General features: G+C 67.2%; 3 protein-coding genes across 3 annotated transcripts in view; 1 reads left to right on the top strand and 2 right to left on the bottom strand.

The window, feature by feature from the left end:
• TBC1D20 (TBC1 domain family member 20) overlaps positions 1-4,543 on the top strand; it is a 13,498-nt gene extending 8,955 nt beyond the window's left edge. Inside the window, exons 4-8 of the mRNA XM_019510007.1 lie at positions 569-755; positions 1,232-1,333; positions 1,612-1,753; positions 1,987-2,168; positions 2,672-4,543. Of these exons, the coding sequence (XP_019365552.1) occupies positions 569-755; positions 1,232-1,333; positions 1,612-1,753; positions 1,987-2,168; positions 2,672-2,927 (869 nt within the window). The 3' untranslated portion in view covers positions 2,928-4,543. The remainder of the gene's footprint in view (positions 1-568; positions 756-1,231; positions 1,334-1,611; positions 1,754-1,986; positions 2,169-2,671) is intronic.
• A 259-nt stretch (positions 4,544-4,802) lies between these two features.
• Positions 4,803-10,044, bottom strand: RBCK1 (RANBP2-type and C3HC4-type zinc finger containing 1). Its single transcript, XM_019510006.1, has 12 exons — positions 9,966-10,044; positions 9,340-9,403; positions 8,970-9,114; positions 8,505-8,598; positions 8,037-8,348; positions 7,774-7,947; positions 6,991-7,151; positions 6,575-6,686; positions 6,276-6,455; positions 5,875-5,973; positions 5,629-5,772; positions 4,803-5,243 (listed from the first exon to the last, which is right to left on the bottom strand). Exons 2-12 carry the CDS (start codon positions 9,359-9,361, stop codon positions 5,163-5,165), a joined length of 1,524 nt encoding a protein of 507 aa, XP_019365551.1. The 5' UTR covers positions 9,362-9,403; positions 9,966-10,044; the 3' UTR covers positions 4,803-5,162.
• An 813-nt stretch (positions 10,045-10,857) lies between these two features.
• On the bottom strand, positions 10,858-12,869 carry TRIB3 (tribbles pseudokinase 3). Its single transcript, XM_019509750.1, has 3 exons — positions 12,585-12,869; positions 12,040-12,332; positions 10,858-11,858 (listed from the first exon to the last, which is right to left on the bottom strand). Exons 1-3 carry the CDS (start codon positions 12,867-12,869, stop codon positions 11,369-11,371), a joined length of 1,068 nt encoding a protein of 355 aa, XP_019365295.1. The 3' UTR covers positions 10,858-11,368.
• Positions 12,870-13,798: the final 929 nt, after the last annotated feature.

The following is a 13,798-nucleotide window of genomic DNA, read 5'->3' as shown; positions in this document are numbered from 1 at the left end:
CCCCCTCGTCCAAGTCACTGATGAAGATGTTGAACAGTGCGGGCCTGAGGACCAAGCCCTGGAGAACCCAGTGCCCACATCCCTCCAGGTTGAAAATGACCCGTCCACCACCGCTCTCTGGGTGCGGCCCTCCAGCCAGTTGATGACCCAATTGACTGTGTGGGTGTCGACACCACAGCCTCCCAGTTTCTTAATGAGAACAGGGTGAGAGACAGTGTCGAAGGCCTTCCGAAAGTCCAGGAAGACTACGTCCACTGCTACCCCTGCATCTAAGGATTTGGTGACCTGGTTGTAGAAGGCCACCAGGTTGGTCTGACATGACCTGCCGCTAATAAACCTGTGTTGGTTGCCCCTAAGCATAATCTCCCCCCCGGCCCCTCATGGATATGCGCCAGAATAATTCTCTCAAAAAGCTTGTCCAGGATCAAGTTCCTGGCCCCTAGGTTGGGCTGAGGTTGCTGCACCAGGCCCTGCCTTGCAGCGATGTTGGCTGGCCTGTGTTGAGCTCTGAGACTGTAATTGCCTGTTAGATGGGACTGGTCCGCTCTCACGGCCGCTGTCCCCACAGGGATGCCCGACGAGCAGCGGGAGGGGCTGCAGGAGGACCTGATCGACATCATCCTGCACGTCCTGAAGCGCAACCCGCAGCTGCACTACTACCAAGGCTACCACGACATCGTGGTCACCTTCCTGCTGGTCGTGGGCAACAGGCTGGCAACTGCCTTGGTAGAGAAGCTGTCGACCCATCATCTCAGGTATGACAGACAGGCAGGGCTAAGGACTGTCTGGCCCTCCTGTTGTGGGGCTCGAGTCGGGGGAATGCACAGCTCCCTGGGGGCTTGAAACATTCATGGGACAGAGCCTGGTGCACTCGCGAGGTAGGACCAGGCAGCCAAAGTGCCGGGGGGACCTTAAGAGGGGGTCTGATTTATTGAGCAGGTCTCTTGTTTTGTCCCCTAATCTGGATGCCAGGCTGGTCCTAAGGGAGTCGTTTCCCACCCCCTGTCCTCAGAAGCCGTGAGCTGGACTGTAGGGCCCCAGGAAGGTGTCTCTGGGCTTGCTTACACCCCGAGACACGGCTCTGGCAGGGGAGAGGCCTCTGCTGAATGCCAGCTGTGAGGCCAGGGGTGGATGCAGGTCCAGGTTCCCAAGGTTCCTGGGGTGCAGCTGGCCTGCCTGGTGGGATAGTGTCTGAGGAGCCCTGCCCCTGACAGCTACTCTTCATCCACAGGGATTTTATGGACCCAACGATGGACAACACCAAGCACATTCTGAATTACCTGATGCCCATAATAGACCAAGTGAACCCTGAAGTCCATGACTTCATGCAGAGGTACGTGGCCAGCTCCCAGGCTGCCTCCAGGGAGGCTCCCAGCCGGTCTGGGGCTGTCTTCTCTGCAGTGCTGGGATTTACTGGTTGGGACTTGGAAATGGATTGAAATTGGGGCAGAGAGAGGTGCAACGGTCCAGAAGAGACTTGGGGGGGGGGGGGAACTTTGAGTCCAAGCCCCGCAGTTCAGAGGTGAGGTGATGTCAGGCTCCCCCCGCACCCCAAGAGTTTGGCCCGGGGGGGCTAGCAGGGGCTGTCTGACGGGGGCTTCCTCTCCGCAGTGCTGAAGTGGGGACCATCTTTGCACTCAGCTGGCTGATCACGTGGTTTGGGCACGTCCTGTCTGACATGCGGCATGTGGTGCGATTATACGACTTCTTCCTGGCCTGCCACCCGCTGATGCCCATTTACTTTGCTGCTGTGGTAGGTGCTTCCTTTCCCTTGTCCGTTCTAAACCTGTCACCTGCTAGTTCCAGCGGGTGTTCTGGGCCTGGGTGAATGACAAGTCCCTGTTCCCTCAGCCCATCGGGGGTGAGCTGAATTGTCAGGTGCCTGCCCAGAGCTGGGGCAACCCTTGGGGGGGCTGTTCCCTTCGGGCCCTGCCGGCTGTACTAGTGAATTGAAGGAGCGAGGGTCAGCGACCGCTTGCGTTGCAGATTGTGCTGCACCGGGAGCAGGAAGTACTGGACTGCGAGTGCGACATGGCCTCCGTGCACCACCTCCTATCACAGATCCCGCAGGACCTGCCCTACGAGACCCTCATTAGCCAGGCGGGCGACCTCTTTGTGCAGTTCCCACCCTCGGAGCTCGCCCGGGCGGCACGGCAGCATGCCGAGCGGTGAGTACCGGGCCCCATGGGAAACCTCACATCTGTCATGGGAATGAAGCGTAGCTCTGAACCTGCCCCGTGCCTGGGCCATTCCAAGCATCAGCCTGGCCCCACTCAACCGACTCATTGCACTCCTACATCAGCTTCCCCAGTCTCCTCCGTGCTGTGGCAGCTCCCCCCAGGGCTGGGTTCCAGCTCCGGCATTGCCAGCACCAGGGCTCTCTTCGCCGCTTGGTTTTGGCACAGGCAGTGAAAGAGCCACACTCAATGCAAACAACAGGACCTGGGGTGCTGTGCTCTGCCCCTGGGCAGTGCCAGGGCAGGGACCCATCATGGGGCTTGACCTGAGCTGGATGTAACAAAGGCACTGACAGACCCTGCACCCCTCTAGCTGCTGTCAGGACTGACCACGGTTCCCCATAAGCAGCACTCCTCGTCTTGGAGGCTGCCAACTGGGGATCCCGGGGAACCCGTCCATCTGCAGTTCTCACCCCCTGCCTCTCCCCTTGCAGGACGGCTGCTTCCACCTTCAAGGACTTTGAGCTGGCATCAGCCCAGCAGCGACCGGACATGGTGCTACGACAGCGTTTCTGGGAGAGGCTCCGAGGGGAGGAGCGGACGAAGTCAGTCTTGACCAAACCAAGGACCAACCGCTTGGTCAAGCTGGCAGTGATGGGGCTGACGGTGGCCCTGGGCGCTGCGGCACTGGCTGTGGTGAAGAGTGCGCTGGAGTGGGCCCCCAAGTTCGAACTGCAGATCTTCCCCTGAGCACGGCAGCGAGGGGCCGTCTCCACACGGCTCCCCTCCAGGACCGTGGCCCAGGGGTCTGGCTCAAAGCTCTGCCCAGAAGCACGACACAGGAGCGCTGTTGCCTCCTCCTCTCCTCCCCACATGGGCATGGAGCCCCTGCTCTCCTGTGCCTGGGTGTTGGGAGCTGACATGTCCTGGCATGGTCATACCTGTGCTGAGTTGTTCAGTGCAGGGGCCAGTTGGAGAGCTTCTGCCTTCCCCCAGTGGTAGTCGAAACGGAGATAAAGACCCACCCCGCGTCGGCAGGTAGAGGGGCAGTTGGGGCTGGGCAGGGGATGTTAGAGCCTGGTGAGCATGGCACCGTGCTGGTCCTAGTAGTCTCTGATACTGCCCCTGCCTGGGGCTTGCTAAGTGGGCACCTTGTTAGAGCAGCACCCTCTTCAATCCCTGTTGGAGGACTCTCCTCCCTGCCCTCCCCAACCCTGCTTGGTCTCTTGCAGACTAATGTTTCTGCCTTTGGCATTAACCCTGAAACTAGTGCCAGCACGTGCCCCCCTGTCCCCTTCCCCTCCAGGTCCCCCTACCCCCTTCGCAGCAGGTCCCCGCGCTCCCTGCTCTCACACTCCCGGACTTTCACCTGACCCAAGTGAAGCCAATAGACACTACACGCCTCTACCTCTGCCTGCCTCTCTGCTGCTAAGCCTCCCGTAAGTGCCCTTACCCCATCCCTGCCTCGCCTGCGGTTGTCCCCTCCCGTGCCCAGGAGCCAAGCTGTGTCCTGTGGGAGCCTCAGTCCTGGAGAAGAGCAGCAAGCTCTGGGCCTGGCAGCAAGGCACTGTGCACCTGCCCATGTCCAGCATCATCAGCACTCTGAGCAGCAAGGCTGTCCCTGCTGCGGCACCCGCTCTGCAGGGTCTTGGACTCCCAGGGGTGCCCTGAGCTCTGCCCCATTGCTCGCCGGGCGTGTTGGCTCCCAGTGACGGCTGCTTCCGCGGCCGGGGGATCCGCTAGCTCCTCACGACTCTTCTCCCAGCGCATCCTCATGTCTGCTGCATGGTGACACGATGGCGCGAGTCCCTCGGTGTGGGAGGGGGCTGGCGCCGACGCCACAATAAGTGGAGGGCAGCGTGAAGAGCTGTTAACGAAGCACTTTAAAAGCCCCAGAAGAGGAGGGTGTTTTCCGACGGGCTCTGGCTGGCTGCAGGCTCAGGCGATGGCCCCTGCCCTGTTACCTGCAGCACCAAGCCCTTATGTAGCTTGGGGTGAATTGCAAGGTGCCTCAAAGGTGGTAGAGGGAGCAGGGGGACGTCCCATGGTGGCGCAGCTCAAAGCACCACCCTCCCACCCGTCCTGCAGCTCTGTGGCTATGGCTGTGGGCAGAGACAGCCGGGCAGGGCTTCCCTCTCCCGGCATCGTCTTTCCGAGCGGTGCTCTGCACCTGCGCTGGGGCCTGTTCGACCCCTGCTAGGCTCTGAAGGGGGTGGGTCTGCGCACATTGAGGCCCCTGCCTCCTGGCCTGAAGGAAAACATTCTCCTCCGGGGGCTAGCGACTCTGTATAGACTTGTACATACGCGTGCACACCAAGATTGTATAGGCTTGTTGCCGTGTCAAATAAACAGTGCCCGGTTACTAACCCGCCCCGCCGTGCCTGCCCGGGGGCAGAGCAGGGCCGTCCCACCTCCGACCTGCGTTGAGGCTCTTCCCAGGCCTGCCGTGGGCTGTGGCCAGGCACATTTGCACGTGTGGCTAAGGGTAGGGCTGCCAAACAGCTGGGAAAGGCCGAGCACCTCCATGAGACGGGGGGGCCCCAAGTCCAGGGCTGGAGGCTGGTGCCTGGCACTAGGCACCCCTGCCCAACGGGCACCGCGGGGAGAAAAGCCAGACGCGTGACATCCTCCCTGCGCGGCCCGCAGGTCTTTATTGCCCCCAGCCACTGGGTTGACAATCGATGAGCGAGTGCCTGCCGTCCCCTGAGCTCCGGGATGGTCCCACCTCGCCAGGCCTGGGGGACCGTGGGAGCACGCACCGGCAGCCCCTCAGCCTGGATGCTGGCAGGCCTAGGCCTCCCACAGCCCAACCCAGCAGGCTGGCCCTCCGTGGGGCTGACTGCACCAAGCTCCAGGGATGTCCGGGGCACAACGTACCAGCCCATCCCAGCCCCAAGCAGGGCTCGGCCCCCCGAGTGGAGTCAGGTAGTGTCGGGGGGCCATGGAGGGACCCTGCCCCCTGCCCCCCCCTTGGCTCCTCGGTGCCTAGTGGCAGTTCTGGCAGTGGGGGTGGCAGGGCGCGCCGTTCAGCCGGCAGCGACAGCCCCCGCTCGTGTCACCGGGACCCTGCGGAGAGCGGGGGACAGCGGAGGTCATGGGGGCAGGTAGCAAGGCAAGGAAGGGGGGCAGAGCCCTGAGTCCTGCACTCCAGCCCCTGAAGGCCAGTGTGTGCTCTGGGCAGGGGCAGGTTTGGGGGGCGCACGGAGACATCCTGCTTTCTCCCTCCCTCTGGGAGGATAATGGGGGCTCCGTACTAAGCCAGCAGCTCACCAGGGACAGCCCTGGCAGCCTCCCACTGCTGGCCCTGAAAGGACAGCGCCATGCAAACCTGGCTTGTTTGGGCCACCGTTAGGTTTCAGAGTGAACACCCTGCTCGCAGCCTGGGAACCCCCCCCTTTTTTTTCAGAGCCACGAGGTGGCACAGGGGAGGGGGATCCCCCCAGGCGCCTACCGCCGGCCCCCAGCGCGGCCCCTTGGTGACCCAGCAGATCTCGGTGTGGCACACGGTGCAGCGGATCCAGTCGCAGCCGTCCTTCTTCTGCACCACGATGTGGCAGCTGGGGCAGTGCATGGCCTCGCCGCGCTGCACCATCCTCTGCAGGGGGAAGGCAGCGTCAGCCCCGGGGGCTGCGCCCGCAGTCTGGCTCGGCCCCTCCCGCCGCAGCAGCCCCGCGGGGCGACCCTTGGGGGCTCTCACCGTCAGCATCTCGCTGGTCTGCCGTGCGGCCTGGTCCTTCTCGGCCCGGGCCTGCAGGTCATCCTGGTACTCCTTGCAGTTCATATTTTCGTGGATGGCCTGCGGGGCGGGCCCGGAGTCACACCGGGGTGGGGGGGGCGGTCTCCTGCTTGCCACCCCCTGCACCCCGTGTTGGGGCAGCTCCTCAGCAACTTGAAGCCCTCCTCGCCCCTCTGCCAGCTGCCTAGTGCCTTCCACCCCAACGCGGGGGTCTGTCCAGCCCATGGCCCTGCGGGGAGCAGGCAGGGACCGTCTCCCCCAACACCGAGGCAGCATCTCGGGGGCTTCTGGGCATCCTGGAGAGAGGCGGGCCGGTCCCGGCGCCCAGCCCAGGCCCCCCAGGCGGAGCGCCCCTCGCTCACCTGGCACAGCAGGCAGTTGACCTTCAGGCACACGGGGCAGGAAAACTCGTTGACGTCGTCCTCGAAGAAGCACCAGCCGCGGCAGTCGGCCGTCTTGCAGTGGTAGCTGCAGGGGCTGCGGGTCTCGGCGATGGAGACGCCCAGGTCCAGGAAGTGCTGGTACTCCTCTGGGCTCAGGAGCTGGGGGGGTGTCCATCAGCACCCAGGCACCCGCCTGTGCCCCCTGCTGCCAGCCCTCACCCAGCCTCTGCAGCTCCCTGCACCCCCCAGGTCCCTCCTGCTCCTGCCCCGGCACCCACCGCCTTGATCTCCCGCTCCAGCAGCTGCCCCGTGCAGGAGTAGTTCTTGTCGATGTAGGGGCAGGGCACCTCGGGCTCCGGGCTGTTCAGGATCGTGCCCTTCAGGCAGTCCCTGTGGGGTCAGACAGACCCGCAGAGTCAGGGCCACGATCCTGGGTGCTCCCAGCCAGGGAGGAGCTGGACCTGGGCCCTGGGGGTCCTCCAGGCTGGGGGGGTCATGACTGCAGCCTGGAGGTGATGCTCCTGCAGGTGGGTATGGGGCCAGGGGCACATGGATAGGGGAGTGGAGCAGGGTGATGCCCCTCATTGCCTATACCCCTGCTGCACCCCCCATCCCTCCAGCCCTGAGGGACCCCCATGATGTTGGCCATGGCTGCCAGGGGCTGGGGTGGGCCCGTGGGCACAGCCAGCCCTACCTGCAGAAGGTGTGCAGGCACTCGCGCAGGATCACGCCCTCGCCGGGCGGCACGATACCCAAGCAGATGGGGCACTCGATGGCAGCGTCGGCAGGCACCAGGCTCTGCCCGTCCAGCTGCAGCAGCTGCTCGTAGTTCTCCTTCTGCCGCTGCTCCTTCACCTGGGCACCCACCCCGGCCCCGTCAGCTCTGCCCCCAACCCCGGTTCCTGCCTGCAGCCCCCTGCCCCATTCCCCATAGCTGGGCAAGGGAAGGGAGTGACCCTGCTGCCCCCAACACGCCCATTCTAGGCTCGCGGGGCAGCTCAGGGGAGCATTAGCACAGCAAGACAGCACAGGTGGGCAACTGAAGCATGGGGCTAAGGGATGGGCCCAGGCTCGTCAGGGTGAACAGTGGCAGAGCAGGGAACTCCCTCCCCTTGAGTGCTGCCTGGCTCCCAGGACTGGCTAGAGTTGCGGGGTGGGGGACAGCACATCCCAGCCCCCCCCCGGCAGTCTCCCAGCATGCCCTGCCACGAGCTGCCCCTTTGAAGCTGGGAGTTGCAAGCAGCTGCAGCCCTAAGGGCTCCGCATGCACCCGACTGCCCCTGCCTCCTGCATGCGTGAGTGCTCCCCCGGGTGTGTGGTCGGGGGGTCCCAAGCTGGGCAAACCCCCCCGGGTGGAAAGAGTACAGGCACCCACTGCAGGGGAGGGAGCGGGTACATTGCCAGTAAGCAGGCCGGGGAGGGGGCAGGAGAGGGCTCCTGGGGGAGCTGGGGGGTGCCGTCCTGCCCTGCCCCTCACCTGCTGGTACTGCTGGAGAGCCTCCTCCTCGCCTCGCAACCGCGCCTGCTCCGCCGCGTCGGGCCGGTAGCCATCGGGCACGCGGTAGCCCTCGGGGCGCTCCTGGCAGCACAGCTCGCAGCCGGGGCGCGTCGGCTTGTTCACGTAGGTGCAGCGCGGGCAGGCCCAGCCCACCTGGGGACGGGTGCGTGAGCCCCCAGCACGGGGGCCACAGGGCACAGGCCCCAGCAGGGGTTAGGGGGCAAAGAAGGGGGCTGCCTTACCTGGGGGGGCTCGGGCAGGGCCGCCGCCTCCTCCACGTCCGGCCCAGCCTGCGTCGCCCTGGGCACGGCGTCCACCTGCTCCGGGCGCCCGTGCGGCTGCGGCACCTGGGTGCCCAGCCCCGGGTCTGGGGGGCGGGGGGGCAGGGCAGGGTCCCTGCCGAGCTGGGCTTGGCGGGCCGAGAGCAGGTAGAGGAAGGCGCAGTCGCCGTCCCGCCGGATGCCGTTGTAGAGCAGCGTCTCCTGGTCCCGGGGCAGCCGCTGCCCAATGACCCAGCGCTGGACGCCGGGCGGGAACCCGTACTGCGTGGACACCTGGAGCCGAGAGGCCGGGGCTGAGACCGCCGGGGCCCGCCAGCCCCCAGCGCAGCCGGGAGCAGGGCGGGCAGATGGACGGACCGGAGCATGGCGCAAGCCGGCCACAGTCATTGCCCAGCATGGGGCACCCCGAGGGGCTTGCCCTGCTCCTACCATGTCCTTGAGCGATGCCAGGGTCATGTGGGGCCGGACCTGCAGGTGGATGGGCACCGTGCACATCTGGGCGTCCTCCACCCCCACCCACAGCCTGGAGGCGCAGAGGAGCGGGGTGTCAGTCGCGCCTCCCTGCCCACCCTGGACGGCTCCGCCCGGCCCCCGCGGCGCCTCAGCCTCCTGCTCGCACCTTCCCATCGCCCCGGATACCCCGGCACGGCCCCTCTCTGCCCCGCACTGCCCTCAAGGCTGGGGGCCACTGCCCAGCTCCACACCCTTCTCGCATGGGCAGCAGCAGCAGGCTCTTGTCCTCTCCTCCAGTTAGGAAAGCGCGGGGCCCCAGTCTCCTCGAGGCCCTTATCCTCTCAGTCCTACGGCAGCAGCAGTCGGAGGCTGTTGTCCTCTCCTCTGGAGCCCACTCCCTCCTGCCCAGGCTGCCCCGCACGCGGCAGCACCAGCGCTCACCGTATCTCTTGCTGGGGGTAGGCCTGCTCCTTCAGCCGCACGCTCACAGAGACGGCCAGCTCCGCCAGCTTGCCGGCGCACTGGCACGCCAGCACCTGGTCCCCGCTCTCGATGGCCTCGGCCAGCCGCTGGGCCAGCTCCTCCGCTGCAGACAGGAGCAGGCAGGGTGAGCCGCGGGCTGGGGAGGCCAGGCAGGGCCCAGCGGGGTCAGAGACTCTGCCCGCTTGCACAGGCTAATAGGATCCTGAATTGGATTTGTTCTGCCCAGCTTGAGCCCCCCACGCAGCCTCCCCCTTCCCCGCCGGCCAGCCCATGCCCCCCGCGCCCACCTGGGGTGATGGCACAAGGACCGCGTCCCACCCGCGCCCACCTTTCCTTGTCGTCTCCTCCATGCGCGCCGCGCCCCCGGCCTCCAGCCCTGCCGCGTGCGGGGCCTGCCGAAGGCAAACAGCGGGTGACGTCCTGCGGGAGCCTGGACGGCAGGGCTGGGAGCCCAGCACAGGCCTTTACTCTGGCCCAGGCAGACCTCACCCCCCACTCCCCCTGCCCAGGGCAGTGTGCCCAGCAGCAGCTCCAAAGGGGAGAGGGAGAGGGGGCATCGGGGGGGACATAACCGGCTTCTCCACAACCCCCCCGCAGCCTGGAGCAAGGGCTGTACAGCATGGACATGGCCAAGCCGGCGCTGAGGCAGGCAGCTGTGGTGCTGGGCAAGGGGCAGAGTCCCAGCTGGAGCAGGGCACTGGGTCCCGCAGCCTGCTGCTGGCGTGGGCTCCTGGCACCCCCAGCCCCAAGCCAGCCCCATCCAGCAAGGCAAGGTCTGGGGTGAAGCTGCCACCTCCCTGCAGGGCAGGGGCCAGGTGGCCACAGGGCCACGATCCAGGAAGAGCAGGTGGCAGGCACAGGGCCAGAGCCACGCGCACTTCCCAGTTGGGGACGGGGCTGTGGAGGCGAGCAGACCGGAGCCCTGAGCTGCCAGCGCTTGCCTGGCGCACTTACCGCCCGGAGCCCCGTGCTGCCCCGCCTGGACCCCAGTGCTGGGGCCAGCTGAAGGCTCAGGGCTGACAGCAAGGGAAACCGAAAGCAGGCGGAGGAGGAGGAAGTGGGGCAGGGCCCGGGCAGGGCAGGGCGGAGGCGCAGGTAGAAACCGAAAGCCAGCCCTCCCGCGGCAGCCAGCCCCGTGCACCTGACCCTCGCCGGCTGTTCCCTGCAGCCCCACGCAGGGAGCAAGGGGGGCTGGGAGCTGCCACCTTCCTGCGCTGCCCCCGCGTTGCACACTGAGCCCCCAGCCCCACGCCCACGTCCGGAGACCTTTGGCGATGGGCCAAAGCCTTCCCTGCGGCGCTTGGTCCCGGGGCTGCGGGGCTGGGTCCCAGGGGTGTGCACAGGCTCTCACACCCGGGCAGCTGTTTGCACTGGTGCACGGGACCCCCGGGTCTCCCTGCATGCCGGGAGCGCAGCGAGCCCAGGCTTTCGGTCTACGACAGCAGGTGCGAGACACCCCTAGGACCCTCCTCCTCCCCGGTGGCCCGAGACGCCCAGATTAGCCTCTGCCCCAGGCACCTGCAGCACACAGCAGGCCTGAGACCTGATGGCTGTGGGGGCTTGGTTGCTGCCTGGGGCCTGGGATCTCCCTGGGGGCATCGGGGGTCGTGCCCCTGCTTGCTGGTTTGCAATGAGTGGCCCCAGCACCCATCCCCTCTCCCCCCAGTTGCTCCCCCAACTCCTGCCCGACACCCCGTGGCAGAGGCAGGCAGTGGGGGTGAGTTAGTGTCATGAACTTTTTATTATTCATCCAACGTCGGGACACGAGCGTGCTGGTGCTGTGTGCGAGTCCAGCCGGGCCAGCGCGGTGCCCGGTGCGAAGCACAGGGTGGCACCTCCCGGGCTGGGCTGGGAGCAGCCGTGGGTGCCCGTGGTGGGGGGGAGCAGGAGGGCAAAGCCAGCCCGCTGGAGACCCCCAGGGCTGGACATGGGGGCAGCTTCGGGCTCCCTGCGCGGGTGGATTCAGAGCCCCGGCGAGAGATGACGGCCCCGGCTGCTTGCCATCCAGCCCGCGGGCTGGGGGCATTGCTAGTGACGGGAGTTGCAGCCAGTTCTTTGGCACACGTAGGTACGAGCACCCCCAGCACGGGGCACTCGGGGCGGGGGTGTCAGTCACAGTAACCCCGTCCTCCCTGAGTCCGAGGTGTGGGAAGTGCGAGCAGCTCCCCGCTGGGCCGGCGCGGGGACGACCCGGGTCCGGGCGTGGCGGTGGCTGGTCCCCAGGTCTAAGGCACGTGGGCGTGAGCGTTGGCCGGGCGCCCTGCCGCGATCCGGCCTGGGCTGCAGGCGAGCTGGGGCCCAGAGGCCAGCCCCTGCCCCTCTCGCTTGGCTAGCACGTCCTGGGGCTCTCCAGAGGCTCAGCTGTACAGGTCTTCCTCCTGCTCCTCCTCGTCCCTCCTGCCCCAGACGTCTGGCACCACTTGGTCCAGCCCCCGCCTCCCGCAGGGGCCGGAGCAGGGCTCTGGGATGGTGCCCCCGGCGCCGGCGAGCCAGGGGTGCAGCAGGATGGCCGGGGTGCTGAGCCGCTCCGCCGGGGTCCTGCGCAGCAGGCAGCGCACGAGGCAGCGGGCGCGGGCCGAGAGGCCGCCGGGGACGGAGAAGGCGCCGCGGCGGATCTTGCTGAAGAGCAGGGTGGGCTCGGCCTCCTGGAAGGGGTAGCGCCCCACCAGCATGGTGTACAGCGCCACGCCCAGGCTCCACACGTCGGCCGCCTTCCCCGAGTACCGCGGCCTGGCGCGCAGGATCTCGGGGCCCACGTAGGCCGGGCAGCCGTGCTTGTCCGACAGCGCGTCGTCGGGGCCGCTCAGGACGTGCGCGTCCTCCAGGCTCTCCAGCACCAGCCTGGTCCTGCGGGCGTTAGCGAGCAGGGTGAGCGCGGCTGGGCGCCCGGACGCCATCGCGTGCCCCGGGCAAGGACCAGTCAATGGCAGTTGCGATGGTCTTTGTGCCCCTGGCACCCCGCGGCCTGTGCCCGGCTGGAGAGCTGCGCTGAGCCCCCCGTCCGCCCCCCGGACCCGCCCGGCCTCACCTCTCCCGGTCGGCAAAGACGAACTTGCGGAGCTTGAGGTCCCGCAGGACGACGCCGTGCTGGTGGCAGTGGGCCACAGCCTCCGCCATCTGCCGGAAGAGCGCGGCGGCCTCGGCCTCGGGCAGGCGCTTGCGGCGCTGCACGTGGCTGTGCATGTCACCGTGGCTGGGTGGGAAGAAGACGTAGGCGCTGCGGTCCCCCTGGATCACCTCGGCCACCCGGGCCACGCTGGGGTGCGGCGGGAGCCGTCCGTACGGGGCCATCGCCTCCTGGTAGCTCCTCATCGGGTAGACCTGGGGGCAGCGAGGGTGGGCATGAAGGAGCCAGGCGCGGGCTGGGCTCCTGGGGGCAGCGAGGGCTCAGTGGCCGTCCCCGCCCCGTCCTCTCCCGGGCCAAGCAGGGAGGCTGCACGTGCAGCCAGGGGTGGAGAGGCCCGGGGGTAGCAGGGCACGCAGCCATGCAGGGCCACTGCTGCCAGAGCCAGGCCACGGGAGGTGCCGGCACACGCGTGACCTGAGCTCCGGGGCCCTCTCGGGCGCCCGTACCTTGCAGCTGTACTCGGCCCCCGTGGGCCGGTGCGCGGCGCGGTAGGAGCGGCCCCCGTCCCTGGGCTCCAGCAGGACGTACGGCCCGATCTGCAGGACGCTCGTGTCGTGCCCCTCAGTGCCGCGGGCGGGGGCTTGCAGGCAGGGCACGAATCCTGGCAGCGGGTCTGGGCCCAGGCGCGGGCGCTTGGCGTTGGGGCTCTCGGTAGCCGGGGCCTCTTCCGACCCCAGCCGCTTCTCGCCGAGCGGAGCCGCACCGGGGACCTTCAGCACGGCCGTGCTCATCTGTGCAGGCGAGGGTGGCAGGGGTCATGCTTGGCAGCTGGGTGGGACGGGCAGAGTGTCCCGAGGGACCCTGCTCCCAGCCCCCCGGCCCTGCACCCACGGCCTGTGCGGACAGCCCCGGGCCGCTCCTTCGGCACAAGTGCCCCGGCCAGGGCAGACGTGGGCCCCGGGGGCAGCTGGTCCAGACTGTCCTGGGGTGCTACAGCCCAGGGAAGGACCCTCGCCTCTGCCCCCGGGGAAGGGGAGCGCATGTCAGCGCCACGGGAGCACGCCTGTCAGCCAGCAAGTGTGTGTTGGTGCCAGTTGATGTCAAGGTGTAATCACAGCCTGGGGCGGGACGGGGCAGGTCTGCCCGGGGCCCCGTGCTGGGGTGTTTGCACATGTGTGTGTGTGTGTGTGTGTGACCTCATGCTCCGTGTGCCTCTGGGTATGAGGTCACGCTGTACGAGGCAGGGGTGTGTGTCAGCGGGCTGGCATGTGTGTCGCCATGACTGCACACGTGTGTGTGTCATCGTGGGCTGCGCGTGGGGCTGTCTCAGTGCTGGGGGGGTGTCATCATGGGCTGCGTGCCCCTGCAGAGGGGCTGTGCCTTGCCCCACCGGCATGCGTGTCACCACAACTGTGCTTGTGGCACTCTCACTCATGGGTTGTGTGTGTGTGTGTGTGGGCACCTGTAGCTCACCCTCACGGTGCATTTGCCTGTGTATGTGCGCATAGGTGTGCGCCTCTCTCACTCACGGTGTGCGAGTGTATGTGTGTGGCTCACACTCATGGGGTGTGCGTGTCTCTCACACTCCTGATGTGAGTGTCCGTGGCTGTCGTGGTGCTGGGGGGTGGGGGTGCATGCGAGCGCCCGCACGTGCGTGTGGCTCACACTCCGCGCGCGAGTTCGTGCGCCCCCGCCCCACGGGACCGCCCCGCCCCCCCCC

The sequence above is a fragment of the Gavialis gangeticus genome, unplaced genomic scaffold (assembly GCF_001723915.1).
Source record: "Gavialis gangeticus isolate Ggan-Ray unplaced genomic scaffold, GavGan_comp1, whole genome shotgun sequence".
In the NCBI taxonomy this organism is placed as follows: domain Eukaryota; kingdom Metazoa; phylum Chordata; order Crocodylia; family Gavialidae; genus Gavialis; species Gavialis gangeticus.
Note: the sequence above shows the minus strand (reverse complement) of the source record. Positions and strands in the feature narration are given on the sequence as shown.